This window comes from Camarhynchus parvulus, chromosome 10, assembly GCF_901933205.1.
Source record: "Camarhynchus parvulus chromosome 10, STF_HiC, whole genome shotgun sequence".
Classification (NCBI taxonomy): domain Eukaryota; kingdom Metazoa; phylum Chordata; class Aves; order Passeriformes; family Thraupidae; genus Camarhynchus; species Camarhynchus parvulus.
Window position 1 is genome coordinate 1,259,882 of NC_044580.1, and position 19,635 is coordinate 1,279,516.

Below are 19,635 nucleotides of genomic sequence, written 5' to 3' on the forward strand. Positions count from 1 at the left end.
GAAGTTGTACCAACAGCAAAAACCTGGTGCTGTTTTGTTGTGGGATTGTTTTGGTTTTTTTCTCTCTCTCTCACCTGCCCACTGAAGGATTACTGTTGTTATTTTATTGCCTCTTCAGCTCACGCACCAACCCTGGACATGAAATCTCAGCTTCTAACAGCCATATCGCCAATGACTTTGTTTGCAGGTATTGAGGCAGAAGTGGATGATGAATTGCATGTCATTGTTCAGGGTGGAAGTGTTCACATTGCAGACAATCTCAGTGGGGATTGGGAACAGGGCCTGTTGTATCCTGGATTGATATGCCTTTTGGGATAAGTAGTTTGAAGGGAAATGTGAACCCACTGTAGAATATTGAGGAGAAAGGTTTGAGGCCTGAGTGATTAATGACTCAAAAACAAAGCAAAAGTGCAGGTTTCCATATTGTTTTTATGGTAGTTGCTTATGACAGCTGAATTCACACCTTTTCATAAAGGTCATGCAAAAAGTACTATTTTTTATTTATATTGCCATAGGAGGGCAGAAACTCAGCAGATGCCACTGAACCAGTGAATCTTTGCCTTAGACTGCTGCATTAGTGATTCTGTCATGTTTAGCACCATAAATGGATGAGAAACCTGTTTAATTTTGACCTGAGTGCAAGTACATATTTGAATATCCAGAGTGTACAGCACCACAGCATGAGAAGAAAATAGTCCCTTTGCTGGGGGATTTCTGATATCTGGGGTTGTTTTCGCTGCTCAGCTCCTGGTATTCTGCAGCTGTTCTAAGGCAAGCTACACTGGCTGCTCTTATGACAGCTTGGCTCAGCATCTTCTTTGCATTTGTAAACTGCTTGCAGACGGTCTGTTTTGAAATAAAGGATAACATTAACATAGATTGCAAATTGTAAAAGGTCAGAAACTACAGGTAGTGTGAATGGTACCTTGGTGAGGAAAGTGCCATGCACTTGTTTTTTGAGGACCTGTTGTTTCACATCTTTACCTGTCATTTTAAATTACTATGCATTGTATTTATTAAATAGTTGCAAATTTTGTGTTTAGCTCTGCTTTTAAAAGACTATATTCTAAGTTCAAATCTATATGTGGTATTTTCTCAGGTCCCCATGGCAGGAAGGAAATGATGAATCTGACTACATGTTCTTAGAAAGCTAATTTATTATTTTATGATAATATGTTAAAGAATGCTGTACTAAAACTATACTAAAGAATAGAGAAAGGATGCAGACAGAAGGCTTAACAAGATACTAATGAAAATCTTGTGACTCTCGAGTCCTGACACAGCTGGACTGTGATTGGTCATTAGGTTAAAACAATTCACATGTTGGATAAACAATCTCCAACCACATTCCAAAGCAGCAAAACACAGGAGAAGCAAATGAGATAATATTGTTTTCATTTTTCTCTGAGGCCTTTCAGCTTCCCAGGAGAAAAATCTTGGGCAAAGAGGATTTTTCAGAAAATGTGACAGTGACATCTACAGCCAGAGATTTTGGAATAAGGGAAAAGCCGTTGAGGCTGTAGTAGTTAATTCCTGGCAGATATTACATAGTAGTGGTTGATGGTTGTCATTGTGTGGCCACTCCTGTGCTGGGGCTGGGGTGTGAGGGTCACTCATGTCAGGACAGGAGAGTGGGGGGGTTTGAGATGTGGCACTCCCAGTGCCCTGGGCAGGGCAGGAGGGCCTGGCTGCCTGAACTTCACCCCATCCCTGTGCACTCAGGTCAAAAAGCCTCTCCTCTGCCTCTCATCAGAGGAGAGGCTCTGCCGTTTGATGCCAACAAGACAATGTTCTGGGCAAACGTGTTTCAAAGAACTTGCCAAGGGTGACTGGATGTGAATATTTGCTGTAGCTTTTTCTGTGGTAGTAGCCATAATAAGAGTAATAGTAATAAAAAAAATTAAAGTTATCATTTAACCATAATAGGAGTACAACTTACTTCAAACAAGGTTGTCTTTCTCCTAGACAACAAAATTGGAAACTTTTTTTAAAAATTTACTTAGAGGGGGAAACTGGAGTTCAGAATAAAGTTCAAATAATAACTGCTCCTTTATTAAAAATTATTGATTGCTCTTGAAGAGCCCTGAACAGAAGGCAAGTAATATTTGCTTGACAAAAAGTTCATATTCATGAAAACAGAACAGTAATCACAGAAAGTTGGGTCAGCAGCATAATGTAAGAGATAAAATTTACATAATTTTGAAAATTAATCAGAGTATAGCTGACTTTAATGATCACAGCAGATACTTTTTCTCTGCTCTATACTAACATGAAGCTTTGAGAAGAAATTAATGCCAAGCTTTGCTCTTGTGGTGCAGAATTTACTTGTTCTACCTTGTCAGACTTCCTCAAAACCATTATCCCAGATGTGCAGGTTGTTGTAAGGATTGATAGCTGAAATACAGTAGTTAAGATCTGATAGGAGTGAAGCTGTAATAGGTCCTGAGGGGCTGAAAGCTGAGTTTTGGCAGACCAGGGCAGGGATAAGCTACCACCATCTGTCAGGTTCCCACAAAGTCTGGCTTGAACCAACACTTTCAAAACTTCACCATTTTTAAGAAATAACATTTTGTTCCAAGTAGGGAAGAACTGCTTTGGAGAGTATAGTTTCATATGGGGCATAGTCAACTTTGCCTAAATGCTGAAAAACCTTCTAGTGGTGAATTGTGATCATTTATGAAGCAGTCTTGAAGCAAGTACCAGAGACAGGTAAGAAGGAACTGGAATTTAAGGAAGTCACACACTACAGGACATCTGAATTAGTACCAGCCTGAAACAGCCATTCAATATCTTTATTATGTGCAAGGAATATAGTTTGGAACTTGATCACAGAACTAGACTCCTCAATGTTCCAGATGTCCTAAATCAAACTTGCCAATGTCCCAAAGTAACAATTCCCCTGTCTGTAGCTTTAAAATATTAAGCTGTTAGCAGATTCATTTAGCAGAGGTGATACAGTGAAGGTGAATGCCAACAGGATTAAAGCACACCCTGTGTAACATGGATTTGGATTTGGTTGTGGTGAAAAAAACCCAAACCCACACAATCAAAGAAGCACAAACAAAAAGAACAGCCCACAGAACACAGCATAGGAAAAACACACATCATAAACCCGAAGGAAATACGTGGGCAGAAAGATCTTCCACTTTCAGAAGATGTAGTATGAGATGATGCTAGAATTCATGTTTGATCTCAGTGAGCCTGAAATTCAAATGCTACTGAATGAAACTGTTACCACCAAGAATTTACAGAATACCTGGGAAATATCTATAAAGACAAAATTGTAATTTACTTCTAATTCATAGTGTAGGAATCTGCAGCAGAATTGAGAAAGTACATTCTGCTTCAGTGCTTTTCTTTATTCAGTTTTCTTGTTCTGTAAACAACATCACTAGCATTTGAAGCAAAAGCATTTCATAGAAGTGTAGCTATAGCTGAGGAAAGAGAGGAGGAGGGGGGCTTTCTATATTCTCCAAATATTGAGAAAGCCCTGTGTAAACTTCTGCAATTAGGTGCTTCACACACTCAGTGCTTCCACCCTCCAGTAATTGTAAACAGATCCCGGGTTCAGGGCAGCTGCTTTGCTGACTGGGCTTCTAGGCAGTCTAGTTCCCTCTCTGACTACATTCCAGGAAGTGAGGACAATAGAATAAAAAAACAGTGATTAATAGGTTTATTTAGGGACTCTCTATCTCCCTGTTGATAAGTAAAAAAATATATGGCTGCTTCAGCAGTAATTAACCCACTTGCAAAATGAGTGTTGTTTTCACAGTCATATTTATTCCAGCTAGTCTTACAATATATCCTAGTACAAGCAGCTTTTGTTCTCTTCAGACTCCACAACATATATTCAAATTTCTACTCTTAAGTATTTTGATGACATAAAATCTTCTATTTAAAATTGTCACTTTGAAACATGGTATTCTATTCATTGAGTTATTTTCGTAGTGCATGCAAATTAATTGTGTTGTTTCATCCCTTGATGTAAAATGTTAAGACAGCAGTTGCCTTACCCCCTTCCTTCCTAGTCTCATTAACACTTGAGTAAGTAGATAGACTCTCCTGATAAACTACAGAAAAATAACTTTCTAGTTACCCATGTTTGGTGTGCAGCTTGAAAAAAACAAACTATTGGGGTTTTTTTTGTGTTTGCTTGATTTTTCTTTTCTTCTTATTTTAAGCAATGATTCTCTTTTGGAACTGCATTTGAAAAGGGCAAATTTCAAAGCAGTTTCACAACTATTTAAATCGCCATGAAGGTAACAACATATAGTGAATTGGAAAATTTATCTGGGGGTCTTTGTGTGGTGCAGCTAGAAGGCAGGAATATTGGGATGGTCACTTCCTTCTCTGCTATGTCTGGTTTTGCTCTTTGCTATGGTGTGTTCTACAGGCATTCAGGTTTTGATACAAGTCCAGAAGGTGTCAGCCTTCACTGGTGGTGGTTCTGAGTAGAGGTGAAGATGCTTCAGCTGCTGCTTTGTGCTTACAGAACACGGGGGCTGGAAAGGGCTTCTGGTGTCTGTAAACAGACTGAGAGCAGAGACAGGGCAGCTGCAAGTGACCGAGCTACTTCACAAGTGCACTTCACACAAATTTTAGAACTTTCCAATATATGCAAGTATGGAGAATGACACAGTGATGTCCAGGCAGTGGGGTGGCTGGTGAGTTTATGGGCTGGACTGAACAGGAATTTGGCATGTTCCTGCAATGCAGATCCTTGTCTTGCAGATCAATCCTTATGCACTGATACAGCCACCTCAGGGAATGCCTCAGATACTCAGATTCCTGTGAGCTGAACTTGCTTTTATCCTCACCTTCTGTTTGAGGGGAAGCCCATGAGGTGCAGGCTGCTGGCATCCCTTTAATTAGATGTAATTGTACATTACTTATTACTGGGAACTGGGCAGGCATTGAGAAGTTGGATGAGTGTGATCAAGGATCTCAATTTCCAAGTAGAAAATGACTGCATTGCCTATTTTAATGCAGGTGCAGGTGATCAACTGGGTGCTGAAATAATTGTGGTATGTGTCCTGCATTTACTCTGGCCTGCTTTAAATCTGTTAACCTGTAGTTAATAGTTGTGTTGGCACAGAGCTGATGTTGCTTAAAAGAACACTGAAAGCAAAAAATCACTTTTCTAACCAACCAAGACAAGAAAAACATTAAGTGATGAATTTGTTTTATCAGAAATGGTTTTGCCAGCTTTGTTTGGTTAAAATTTGCAAGAATTCTTTTGTTGCTGTGGGCTTTTCTCAGCTAAAAGGCATTCCGTGCCATGTAGCTGTATGAAAGTGTAACTTTATTCTTTAACATCCTGGTCTTTCTGAATTGATGCATAAACTGGTTTCAAATTTAGGTAGCTGCAGTGGGTCAGAACTTCATTTGAATTTTTAGGTTGTCTAGGAGATATAGAAATGGGATGAGAGCCTTCCATAACCGCACACATGGAACACAAGGCTTTGCCAGCAGCCAGGCCTGGGTAATGCTGAGCCTGGGGGTGTTTGGGGATGCTGGGAGAGATGCTGGTGTTTATTGCAGAGCACTCTGGGCATCCAGAATTGCTAAATGGCTTGTGTGCAAGCTGATTTGCCCATCCTCCTTATTATTATTAAAACATTATGGTATATTAGCTTTTGTTTAGAGTAAAAGCTGACAAATGATCCTAAGAAACTTAGGGGGGGGAAAAGAAAACAAACTCTAATAAAAAAAGCCTGAAAATACCCAAACAAGAAAACCCACCTCCTCAAAACAGCCAAAGCCTTTGGAACAGAGTTTGTCATCTTTTAAAAACAAAACAAAACTCCGTTTTTGCCTTTTTTTTGCCATCATATTTTCAGAAGGGAGATTGCCCAGAGAGGCCTGAGTTGTGGTGTTTAAACTGTTATTCCACACATGGACAGTAAACCATGGAAAAGCAAGCTAATGCAAAAGAAATGGTTTTGAGAGGTCAATGTGATAGTTTGATTTATGTTAGCACCCAGACTTGTGCTACAAGTGTTTTCATAATTGACACTTTTGGCAATTTCAAAGTGTTTACCTGTAAAAAATAATGAATTCATTTATTATGAGCTCTTATATGTGAGTAATTTAGAAGCTTGGACTGAAATTTATTTTCTTGAGCACAAAGACATGTTGGCAATGCAAATTCTGACTCCTGAAGGGAAAAGGAAACTTACAACTTCCTGAGTTGTTTTCTTTCCAGTGTGTTGACAGATGAGGTACTTGAAAAATAGAAATTATTGAACTGGGGATAAGGAAGTAACTTGTTTGTATTTTGTGTTACAGACTTGGTTGCTGGAAGCCTTCCATGTGATCAAGCAGTACTTTCAGACAAACTAATTTTCTATTAAATGAAGTTTAATTTTGAGGTAAGGTCCTGTTTAATTTTCTTTGTTATGCATATAATGACATAAAACCTACAGTAATTTAAAAGCTTGTGCAGATTAGTATAAAATTTTCTGTAGGGAGAATGTGAAATATATACTTCTGTGACTGTGTTTATGAAGAGAGAATCTGAGCTGAAAAATAAATGTGATGAATGAACATTGAAGTGCCAAATAAATATTGTAATTAACAGCCTGGAGATTAACCTGACTATGACAGACATTGACTGTTTTGAAACAGTTGCCAGGGAGACTGGAGAATATGATCATGTAATAAGTGATTTCTCTAAGCCTTGAGAAAAAGGGCCATGCCTTTCATTGGTATGAAACAAATAGCTGAGGAGATGACTTAACTCTTTCATCTGAACACATGTAAGAGGTGGCAAAAAGAACAAGGAAAAATCATTACTGGGATAACTTCACAGATACATCACCACTTCTGTACTGTAATGCTCTCAGAAGAGAATGTCACTAAATGGTAAAATTGGCTTTGGGCAAGATGTTGATAAATCTCACCCCATGTTCTTCATCTCTTGGAGTTACTTTGACCTTGTCCACATTACTGTTCTAAATGTGGCTCTGGCTTTGACTGCTCATCTGGAAATGGAGCTTGAAATACTGAAAGGTCACTAATGGAATTTCGTCCTGCAATTCTCCATGTTTGAAAAATGTCTTCAGTGAACTTTCAAAGCAGCCTATAATTAAAGCAACGTGTCAGTTTGTATCAAAGATGTCTAAGGACAAGGTTAAATGAAGGTGGTTTAGGTACATACTGAAGTAGGCTTTGCTATGAAAAATAACAAAATGTGTGAATTTAGCTTCAGCCATTTTAAGGCTGCCGAGCTGACTTTGAGCTTAGTGGTGAGATGTGCTCTTGGTGAGCACATTTGGTGTAGGAGGGGGTTTGACTTCACATTAGCACACAGCTGGCAGTGTGCTAGACTCAGTATAATCCAACTGACACGTAATGTTTGCACACACTGTCACCCCCTGTTAAAAGTTCAGCTGTGTTTCATGATTTCTTTGTTCCTCTGTCTCTGCTGTAGAAGCAGTGGATGTTTTGGGGTTCAATCCTGTTCCCTTCTGAAATCTAGGTTTTTTCTCAAACCCTGCTCATAAATCTTTATAAGGACCACACCACCTTCTGATTTCTGTCCTTCCTTATCCAGTGTTGTGAGCTTTTTTTTACCTTGGGGAGTGCTCTTAAAGTTGGAGCTCAGTCTGTGTTGTCCTGTTCTGTGGCTGTGACAGAGATGTTAATTTGATGGGTGCAAGCACACTGTTCTTGCTGAGCTTTTCTGTTTTCATTAATGTTGCTGATTCTGGTAGTAACTGAGCTTTCTGCGGTCTCTAGCTCTAGATCTTTTTCCTTTCCTCAGGTACTCTTTTTTAAAATTTTTTTTTCTTTTTATCCCTTTATTGGTTGTTCAGAGCTCTTTTGACTGGCCATTCCCTGTTTATTTCTTCTTTTGGAAGAAATGTTCTTTTTAATAAAAAATAATTTAGTAATCAAAAAGCAGAATCTGGCATCTCTGCCCGAACCTGAGGTTCAAAAAAAAAAAATGTTTAGAGCTGGCACTCAGCCTTTGAGATGGTGAGAAATGGTGAAGTTTTGAGACATCTTGTTGTCCCTTCCCTTCCCTCTCTGTTCAGGTGCTGGCATCAGAAAATGAAGGGAGCATGCACTAAGGTCATTCAGCCTTGCTGCAGTAGCATCAGCCAAAGCATTATTATCCTAAAAATTGTAAACTATGACAGGTAATGTGTGTGTGGTAAACCATATTTGTGTGTGGTAGATCTCAGGGAGGTGATGGAGGTTGGAAGAGCAAGAAAAGGTTTTTTTTAGTGGCTATTTAAACCCATTGGAAGGAGATTGCATGATCTGCTGCTTTTCTCTTTGGCATGGCACCGTCTGAGTTGTAGACTGTGTGTAAACTTTCCAGCATTGCCAGGATATGGTGACAGTTCCATGTGACCCATTCCTAATGAGGGATATATGTTGGATTACAATTGGTGTCATCACTGACATTAAGGTTTTTTTATTTTTACTATTTTTTTGTAAACTGTTTTCTATCTCCATGATGTGAAAATTGATAAAGAGTGGTAATTTATTAAAAAAATTGTGTTAATTTCATGTTGATACCAAATTGTGATAGCTTGTGAGAAAAAATTGTCTAGATAGTCCTACAGTAGATGGAATAGAGACCTGAGTGTTTAAAGGGTAGAAACATAACTGAATTAATTATAATTTAGATTTAAGTAGTGCTTGGCTTTGTTTTGAATTCTCCTGCTAAAGCAGTGAACTTACCTGATCCTGAACTATATGATTTTAAAGTGCACTTCATTGTTCTGTATGTGGCTGTTTGAACATAGAAGGGATTTTAGTGCATTCTGTGCTCTTGAACAGAGGAAAAAATGGGTTATCTTGCTTAAAGAGTACCTGTAGCTGTGACTGGGACCCACTTTGCCATGCTTTCCCTAATATCAGTGACAGTCAGTCTCTAAGCTGTCAACCTGAATTTTCACTAAATAAATGAGCTCTTTACCAAGCCTCCTGTCTTTTAAATGGGCCTGCAAGAAATAACAGTTTTCCAAGTCAGAAATCTCTTTGCCTTCATCTTGAATTTGTGAGGATTCTAGGTGAGGAGTTGAGGCTTATTGTGGAGATCACAGTTTGGTTGCCAGCATGACAACCAGTTGTGGGAATCCTCCACGTTTTCTTGGCTTACTTGATAAATGGAATGCTGACTTGCTAAGACTACTCTTACATTCATTCAAATAGCATTTTATAAATGTTTAATTTTTTCTGCCTCACTTCCTGTTTAAGTGATCTGTTTTAAATAATTGAATTAATTGATTTTTGGGACAAATGGATCAAAAACCTACTGAGAGCAATTTCAGTGCCTGTTAAGTCTACCATTTCAGATAGAATCAATGAGAGCAGAGAACCATTCCATATAAACCCCATTACAGGACTGGCAAAAAATTACTGTATTTGAGCCTCACTAATTTTCTTCTGTGTAGCAAAGCTGTTTTTGAAGACTTATCAACCCCATCTAATTCTGAATGGTGATGCTGATCAGAATTATCAATGTGGATTTACTTCAGTGATTGCAGTAGCTGAGTGGATTTCATATTATTAAATAGTTCAAATTCTTTAAGAAATTAGTAAGGTTGGTTATAAAGCCTGTAAGAAACTCAAGCCTGTTAGTTGCCTTCATGTTCCCTGAAGTAGATAATCAAGTAGATGTGTGTGAGGTAACTGTTGACTGCTGTTCTTCTTAAAGAAAATGATTAAAAAGTTCCTGGGCAGCATCAGATGATGTTCAGGAGGGTGAAAGGAAAGCAAAAGAAGAATCCATATATGATTTACCATGACAGTTCATCTGGGACTTTGCAATAGTGTTTCTCTGCCAAAACATGTCACTTTAGAAAAGAAGTAAAATAGAAAATGCAGAGTAATAGTTAGAGCACAGCAGGTGAACCCAAGAAGTCATGTCCTAGCTGTGTCATTAAATGACTCAGGAAAGAACTCCAAGGGATTTATTACATCTGACTTTGTGGTGCCTCCCAAGAATGGCAGGTGGAGCTCTGAAGTTTGAGTGGTGGCTTCAGTTTATGCAATGGGGAGGAAAAAAGCATTGAATTGAGTGTGCTCAGAGGTTGTAGACCTAGGCATAAAAGCTTTAAAATTGTCCTTCAAAACATTACAGTATTTAAGCAGTTGAAAATAGTGTGAATATACAGAACTGTTCTAGCCTGGATTTAACAGCCCATTTTCTAGTTCAGCCTGTTCTTAGTGTGATTTAGAATCTAGGTGAAATGTTTCAAATAGTCATATCTGCTGCTTTGGAAAATCAGTTTTCTATCAGCCAGACCTTTCAAAAGAATAGGGACTATTTTTAATCATCATTTATTTTTCTTATCCTATAATTTACATAGGTACTACAGATTGGATAATATATTTGAAGCTGTATAAACAAATATCTCCCACTGTAAGCAAGTTGCAGTGCTTGAGGTGGACCTAGATTTACCTTATAGGAGTTGAGTTTAAAAAAATAAAGCACCCCTCTAAAACCCAACAAACCCTTTAAAAAGAGGGAAAAACAAACCCACACCAAATACAAATGTCATCTATACATCAGATACCATTTTAGTAATAGTCTGTGCACATATTTACTCCAGTCCTCCCAAGGACTCTGGGGGAGGAGCCTGGCCAAAGGATGTGATTCTCTTCTGGTTTCTACAGAAACTCATGCTTCTGGTTTTGCTTTTCTCTTGCTGTCTTCTTGCAAAATAGGAAAACAAAGTCTGGAAGGCCTCTTCAAAGACGTGTCACTGACTGCCACAGTGAAGGCTCTTGCTGCTGAGCCTTGTGATTTCTGTGTTACAGCTAGCTCCAGTCAAGCTCTTGGCTTATCTTATCTAAAAGCTGTTTCAGCTCTGTCTGGGACAGTGACATTCCTTCTGTAGTTCTTGTAATTCATACTTCCTTTTGAAGATTTATACAAGCAAGTTAGTTTGCAAATATGCCTTTTGACTTAAAAAGCAAGCTGAAGTTCAGTTGCTAATAAGCTGACTGTCCTATAAACAACTCTTAATTAGACCCAAATATTTTGGTCTCTTACATAATTCTGCTTAAGGGAACTTCCTTGCTGGGCTCTTAGCAAAAGAGATGCTGTTGCTGAATGACTATAAAGCATGGACTGAGAATGGTATCTATTAATGCTAATAATTACAGCCTGCTCTCATAGCAACCTTTCAAAGCTTGTCCTGGTTCATTCTTGTTTTGCTGTGGGGATTTTTTTTCCAAGTAGTTTGTTTGTGAAATTTAGTGCTGCATGCTACAGCTAAATGCAGTAAATTTTTCCTGAGATTCTTGAAGTTTTTTACGGTAAAAAACTTACCAGCATGTGTGGTGTGTGTATACAGCCATAGTGGTTGAGCAGGGATTTTCTTAGGGCAGGGGTGGCATGTGAGAGTTCTTGCATTTTAATTGTCTGTGCATGCTTGCAAACAGAATAAACCATGTTTGGTGCTGCACAGTGTTAAGTTCCCTGTATTCTAACCAGTGGAAGGAAGGGTTATGCTTTTTTGGTTGCTTGTTCAAACATCAAGAGTTCTGATCAGCCACCCAGACAGTGTGTGGTGTCTGAGGTTGTCAGGCTGCTTCTGGACCCTCCAATTGATATCTTTGTACTTGCTGCCCATTTAGAACTTCAGCTTTTCCTCTCTTGGTTTACTGCTCTTACCTTCTGCTTTAAGCTGATTAGAGGGAAACTAAGAGATATTGTTTTGTTTCCTTTCTGACCAGAAGAGATTCTAACCTTAATGACAAGACAACTTCCAGTCCAGTGCTTACAAATGTGATATTTGTGCATGAGTGATAGTTACCCCTGAAAGCACTGAAAGCACCTCACTACACCGTTCCCAGTGGAATGGCAACAAGCAGTGATGAGATCTTCACAGTGTCTTGTGCAGCAAGGAGTTGATGATGGCCTTGCTGTGACATGTGAGCATACATTTCAGGCATACAACCCACAGAGGATAGCTTGGTTCCTATACTGGATAATCAACTTAGTCTCAGAAATACTGTTAATGTCAGCCCTTAAGAGATTGTGGTATAAATGAGTTACAGATGGACAGTGCTGGAGCACTGAAGGGAGGGCTCCTTGAAAGGTGCAGTGTCACCTCTTTTATGGTAAGATGCCAACACAGGTGCCATTGTGAGTTCAGAGTAAAATGGATGTTGTTACTCTCTGTGCCTGTCTGCCTGCCTTGTGCTTCCATTATGCTTGATTTTTGAAGGGTGATGCTTTCATTTGCATTCATAATTTTGGAAGCATACAAAGCTATCAGTTCAGCTGGGTTTGTACTTCAGAGAGCATTTTGCTCACAGAGGTCTTAGCAGGCACCAGTCCACTAAACAAATAGAATTAGATGTTCAGCCTCTGTGAACAACACAAAATGTCATCTGTCCTGTACTGCTGGTCCCTCAGTGCCAGCAGGTAGTTGGTAGGAATACTGAAAAGAGTGGAGGACTTGTGTTCCATTGGATTTTGTTACAAAGTTAGTCTAGTATAAAAACACGTAGCTTTGCCTTCACCAGCATGTACACATACAGGCTTTGAGGCTGTGGCAGTCTCATGACCTAGATTTGTGTTTGCTCAAGCTTGAATGAACCAGTTAAGAAATATCTCCAGGGAGACAGACCTTTACTAAATCATGGCAGAGCTTTGCTTTAACCATAGCACTGGCAGTGACAACTTTGCTTTAGCTGGGTGGGTGTGGTCCGTGTCTGGCACTGGCAGTGGTGGCTGTTCCACCTTTGCTTGGTTGTGAAATGCAGCTGGTTCTGGGCTATGTGTTACCTCAGCTCACTTGGCAAGGATGGGAAATGCACATGCCCTCATAGCACTGAGCTGACATTGTGCATTCTCTGTTTGCTTAGCATTGCACTTCAGAATATGCAGATAAAATCATGGCCTTGTCAGCTCAGACACCATAGATATGAGGGTAGGAATGGTACAAATTAATCCAGGTGAGTGGGTAAATGATCAGGGAGGTCAGTGTGCCCTATCTGGTCTCCCCTCTAAATCCCCCTTCTCCCTGCATCTTTGTTTTACTGTTTTGTTTTATTTTATTTTATGTTTTTGGCTTGAGGGTAGTTGATACCTGTTGAAATTGTGATACAAACTTCTCTCCTTGTCAGTATTGGGAGAAATAGCTATTTACCTTGTGTTGCATGTGTCTTGAGAGGCCGTGTAAAATGCTTGTTGGGATAAGTTTGCTGCCCCTTGCTTTGTCTGTGTCCAGCAGCTGATGAGCTCAGTGCCACCTTCCCAGCCCAGCAGAGCTGGACTCTCAGGTACAATTTGGTTTCTTGGGAAACCTTTTCTGGAATTTCTGTAATTTTGGTTTTATCATGTTTGTTATCTCAGCAAGGAAGGTGTTGTGGAATGGAGACCTGTTTTGTACATTACCTGAGGCTTACATTCAGAGTATTGGTTTGACTTGTGAAATTTTCACTAGTGTTGAGTTGGATGCTACACTGGTTTAGTACTCTGTTAATGACCAAAAATCATGGAAGTTCTCTAATTAGGGCAAGTCTGAACCTGATAATATGTGCGTCATCCAATGCTTTTAACATTTTAACATAGATGCATTCACAAACAGCAGACAAAACTCATTTTTGCATATTGTTAGAGAAGGCTTTTTAAGAGGCTGGTTGGGAAAGTCATTTGTTGGTGAAGCAGGAGTGGAACAAGGAAGTTTGAGAGTAAATCCATGCAAAAACTGTTCATTTACTGTGGTAGCACAGACAGTGTATAGAAATTACTATTTAGTTAGAAAATACCCTTCTAGAAATTACTGTTGGAACTGATGGAGGAAGAGATGCAGTAGGATATGAATAAATTCATTTGTTACTCAGCTTTGGCAGTCCTACTAGATGTTGGTTAGTTCTGTTTTGCTCCTCTTGAATGACACCAGGAGTAAAAGCAATTTTAAATTAATTTCCAGTGGAAATTAAGGGTGGGGGTGTGTGTTGTTTTGGCATCAACTTTCTTCCTGTTAATTTGGGAACATTTCTCAAACAAATATGTTGGAGCCTTTGTTCAAAATATTAGTTTGTGACTTGCAGTAGGCAACTTACAGATTTATTTCATAAAATAAAATATATTTAATACCTTTTAATATATAATAATACTTAATATCTTTTTATATATAATAATAAACTTAATATCTTTTTATATATAAGTGTTTCATCAAATAACTTTTTTTGTATTTAATGTTCAGATGGTTTCACTGAAAACACCTACTTTACAAGATATGAAGAGATGTTTAGTTTTGTAAATATTGGTCCTTATTTTCAGAATTTTCTGATTTTTTCGGAATTTTCAGATTTTTCTCTTCATTTTTTTAATGAAGAGAAATTATTAAAGAAAAATATTTTACCTGCTCATGGAGTATGTATCTGTTCTAAGGCCACACCTTGGTGATTTATGTAACAGCATCCCAGCTCTGGTGAGAATGTAGGCAGGCAGAGAGCTTTGGGGAGGACGCAGTGGCTCGGGTGAGACTTGCAGGAGGCTGTGCAGATGGAAGGAGGTGTCTGCTGGAGCTCTGTCCTGCTAGGGCCAGGGAGCAGAGCCCAGGGTGCCCCAGCTGGGGCAGTGTTTGCCTCCTGCTGCCATGGATGTTCTGGCTGAGGGTGTGTAATCACTCCTTAACCCAGAGGCACACGTTTCTCCAGCCTGAAGTTACTTTTAAGAACCTTATTGCTGCCTCATTCTTGTTTTACTTTTCAGTCTTGATAACCTCTTGGGAAAATATCTTATTACTTTACTTTATACCTTATTATCTTGGATAATATGTGTTTGAAATACTTGTGCTTGTTTGCTTTGTTGGTGAGGTATCTCTGTGAGCACACCAAGGCCTGCTCATTTAATTCAAGCACTGCTTAGAATTCTGTTTTGTTCAGATGTTCCAGAACGTGAGCCCCGTGATGGTTCAGCTCAAGGCTTTGACATGCACACTCTGATATATATCTGCAGGCACTGGGTTCTCTGAGTTATGCTCTGTGGCTTTTTTAAGAGCTCAAAGCTGCTGCTATTCCTCCCAAAGCTGTCAGATTCATAATTTATTATTCCTGTCTCCCACCTTACAAGCACAGATTAGTCACAGTCTGATTTAGAAATTTCCTACTTTATTACTCACAGAGAATTAGACAGTACCAAGCAAACTGTTCCATGTAAAATTTTCTTAATTTTCAGAATCCTTTTAAGTTTTGGTCAGCCGTTCCACAGACAGAGTGATTTTGGGGGAACAGAGAGTCCATTACTTGCACAGAGAAATATTTAAATGATGTGAATCAATGTATAGAAGATAAAGGGAATGTGGATGATATTTTCCCCTTGTTTTTCTCTGTGATCTCAGCCCTTTTTCTTGACCAAGTTCTTAGATCTTTTGAGAAAAAACAGCTGTCCTGTTCTGGCTGTTACCCAGGAGATGGAAACTGCCTATCCCATTTATTACTGAAAGCCAAATGGAGAGATTTAGAGCCTGAGGATAATCTGGAGGAGGCAAATAAAAACCTTTTTCTTGAGTTTGAGAAGATACTATTGGAGGAAGCTGATAAGTCATGAGCTCTTTTTCAGATGAAGCATCCTTTGGTGTCTCTGAAACCAAGAACACTGAACTGAAGAAAACCAGACCACTGATATATTTAGGTCTTTCCTTCTTTGAGTTGAATCTGACCCTGGAAAAAAAAAATAGGAGTGGTGGTGGGAGCACACAGTAACAGGTTCCCAACTTGTAAAAGTGCATTAAAGATATCAGGGATAAATTTGTATATCTATTTATATAGGGAAGGGAAAAAACATTCTTTTGCAAAGTGGAGAACCTTAGTTGAAAACTTGTATGAAGGAGAGCCATCCAAAATGTAGAAATAGTAAAAAGAAAAGTAAAAATGGAGCAGCTTAGCTGTGGATGTTGTGGACTCCCATTTTATGGAGCTTTGTCAGAATGGATTAAATGAGCATCTGGTAGGGACAGCATGGGGATGCATCATTTTACAATGCAAGGCACTATGCTAGGCTGCCTTGTGATGTTCTTTCTGCCACACACGTTTATGGGGTGCACCATCACAAAGTGAAAACACTAAAAAGCTGAAAACCGAAACAATGTACTTTTAAAAGAACATTCTCTAAGACACAGGACCCCTGCTTGTTTTTAAGTTAGCCAGCAGAGCATTGTGTCACACTAACAGAGTACACCTTGCTGCCAGGAAGCCATGGCCCTGTTGCCTTTACTGAAAGCTGGTGAGATGAATCCCATGGCTGGGGTGTCACTCTCAGTGGCTTCTGGCACTTCAGAAGGGACAGGAGTGAGGAGAGGGGAGGTGTAACCCCCTACATCAGGAGAGGGTGCCAAGAGCTGGATCTGAAGAATGGCTGTGAGCAGGTTGAAAGCCTGTGGAGAAGAATCAGAGTGTGAGGAAACAAAACCTCGTGGTGGGTGTCTGCTGCAGGGGAGCCACTGACACAGTGCTGGTCCTGCTGGGGCACTGCAGCCACTGCTGCAGCTGCTGGAGAAGCAGCACTGTGAGCCTGGGCAGTGCAGGGGCCCCAGGGAGTGCAGAGAGGGGAACCTGTGCAGCAGGTGATGGACATCCCTTCAGGGTGATCCTGGTGGCCAGCAGGGCTCAGCAGGGCTGCTGGGTTTGGAGGCACTCTGGTCTGGCAGTGTGAGAGATGTGGGTCAGATGAAGAGGAACGTCAGGCCCCTGATCTTGAGGCAAACAAGCTTCTAGCTCTTCAAGTTAGTCACTAGGATCCCCTAGGAAAGTCCTGTTTTAAAACACACACATCAATTTATGCAGAAATTATTTGGGGATTCTAGTGCATTCTGTATTTATGGAGAATGGATTTAAGTTCTGGTGAGTTCTTGGAGATGATTGTGGAAAGTCAGGTGATGGAAGAATGGTTTGGACTGTTAAAACAGCAAGGGAAGACACTGGAGACAAAATCCAGACTATCTACAAAATGAAAGAATACAAAAAGCATCTGTAGCTTCCTGTTTCTGTAAAAAAATGCTGTCAGATTTGGTGTAGTTTTTAAATACAGCTGAAATGAAAAATAACTCATTCTTGAAGCTCTCTGTAGCTGTGCAATAGGCTAAAAACATCTAGCAGGTCTATGTGGAGACTTGAGAAAAACCATAACACTATATTGCACATTTCAGAATCTTCAGGAAAGAGTAGTTATGTGCTAAGAAAATCCTACTTTTGATGAAGTAGTTATTTTAAGCTGTTGGTTACAAGCTGGTCTAGATGATCTAATACAAATGTGTTGAGAGAAAAAGAATTTTCTGTCAGCAGTAAATATGTTGCTGATATACCCAGTAAGTGTGTTGGCTTTTTATGCACCATTTTAACCTTTCTCAAAGAAAGTATGAACATTTAGTATGTGTACACAAGTTTTTGAAAAATGAATTTCCATTACACCAAGAAAAATACATGTTTTGGCTAGTTTCTATCTTAATGATCTTAATGAGACTTTATATAGAAGTGCAATTGAATAAATGCAATTTTACTGAACTAGTTTCATTTGTTTAATGAAAAGCTGATTATATTAAAGCATTAAATGAAAAACTAAGCAACAATACCACTACTGCTTTTTCAGGTGCTTTAGTAGGAACTTGCAAGTGACTTGGCACCATGGTGGCTCTGTCCCTGAAGATCTGTGTCCGCCAGTGCAACGTGGTGAAGACGATGCAGTTTGAGCCGTCCACCGCCGTGAACGACGCGTGCCGCGTGATCCGAGAGCGAGTGCCCGAGGCTCAGACAGGGCAGGGTGAGCTCTCAATTCTCCTTCCTCGCTCCACTGCCTGAAGTGAAATGGACATGAACCCAGAAAGGGTTTTTGACATTGTCCTGTTTCTTCATTTATTTTTTATGTTGGAGAGTGTTGAATTTGCAGGCAACCCTGACGTGGGAAGAGATGAGAACCTTGACTCCATGTTCAGAAGACTGATTTATTATTTTATTATATTAAAAGAAATATATTAAAAGAAAATTATATATTAAAACTACACTAAAAGAATAGAAGAAAGGATTCATCAGAAGGCTAGAAAGGAATAGAAAAGAATAGAATGATAATAAAATCTTGTGACTGACCAGATAGTCTGAGACAGCTGGGCTGTGATTGGCCATTAATTAAAAACAACCACATGAGACCAGTCAGATTCACCTGTTGCATTCCACAGCAGCAGATAATCATTGTTTACATTTCATTTCTGAGGCCTCTCAGCTTCTCAGGAGAAAAAGATCCTAGCAAAAGAATTTTTAAATAAAATATGTCTGTGACAGGAGAGTTTGGTTTGTTTTAATTTTTTTAAATTAAAATTTTAAATTTAATTTAATTTTTTTAAAATTAAGTTGTAGGGCTCTGGAGTGGAAGGAAACAAGTGCAAACAAATTAAGGGACAAAAAGTAGCTGAGTTGTTGTCAAAACCCAAAACTCTCTGACTGCCCTAGAAGACTCAAAACCCTAGCAACGAGCTCAAAGACCTTAGCACAAAATCAAAGACACCTGCACCTTCAATTTTAACCCATAGAAACAATTAGCAACTTTGAGTGAAGATTTACAAGCCACAAAAGTTTAAGTAAAATGATAACTAACTTGTCACAAAGTGAAAAAGTAAAATTTTAAAGTTTTTAAAATGGAAGCTCAAAAAGCAAAATAAAAAAATCTAATAATATCCTGTCCTTCTTCTTGCCCTCCATCTTCTGCTATAATAGTGACACTTCTAAATTAGTTTAAAGACAAACTCTCTAACATAAATAATAAGTATTAAAAATTATTATAAATAAAGTACACATAGTTTCTAGTATAAAAAACTAACACCACTCCTAAAGCAGTCAGTGTGCCTCAACCCAACCTGCTAAATAAACCTCAACAAGTCAAAAAAAGAATGTATTAAATAAAAAAAAAATTAAAAACCAAAGCTAAAAAATCTCAACTTCTTCTTCAATCGCAAAATCAAAAAAACAACTCTTTAATACCTCAAAAGCCATTTCAGCAACACAAAACCCAAGGCTGGTGTCCCTGGGTGGGCACGACTCTTTGAGCTCTTTGCTGGGGTTTTGAGTCTTCTAGGGCAGTCAGAGAAATGTTTTGGGTTTTGACAGTTGTTTTTCTTCCTTTCGTCCTGACAAAGGTTTTCCTACAACGGATGGTTTTAGATTTCTTAAATAAATATCTTGTTTGCCTTAAAGATGAGAAATTGCTTTCCTTGTTGGAGCATTTTGTTTGGTATTGCCTACTTAAAGCAGTGTTTCTGGCAAAGTGTTCTAAGAAAATCTGCACAGACTTATTTTATGCCTCAGCAAAGGAAGCGACAGCACAAATTACAAAAGGATGGCTGGGCATCTCCAAAATGTGCCAAGAGAAATGTTTGAAGCTGGTTAATAACTAAAGTCACCCTGCTGTGCATACCATAGTTACCATGGTGCTCCATGTTAGCCAGATGTAACTCTCTGTACCTATTGAGCAAATTAGGTGAATGCAGACTGGGAAACACCATGGACAAAAGATCTGGTTCTAACACAGCCAAAGTTGTCAGAAAATTCAGATACTTCAAAGCCCTTTGGTGCTGCATTGTATATCATGCTACCAGAATGCAATTCTTAAAGCAGGTTGTTCATTGAGGTTTAAGCTCTCAAACTCTACAGCCATTTCAAAAATCT

General features: G+C 39.1%; 1 protein-coding gene across 5 annotated transcripts in view; it reads left to right on the forward strand.

The window, feature by feature from the left end:
• Positions 1–19,635, forward strand: part of TLN2 (talin 2) — a 142,050-nt gene that overhangs the window by 36,540 nt on the left and 85,875 nt on the right. For 4 of the 5 annotated variants that reach the window (XM_030955643.1, XM_030955642.1, XM_030955646.1 and 1 more), the window contains 2 exons: positions 6,289–6,371; positions 17,570–17,740. In XM_030955643.1, the coding sequence (XP_030811503.1) occupies positions 17,605–17,740 (136 nt within the window). In that variant the 5' untranslated portion in view covers positions 6,289–6,371; positions 17,570–17,604. The remainder of the gene's footprint in view (positions 1–6,288; positions 6,372–17,569; positions 17,741–19,635) is intronic. The other variant, XM_030955644.1, reaches the window with a different exon arrangement.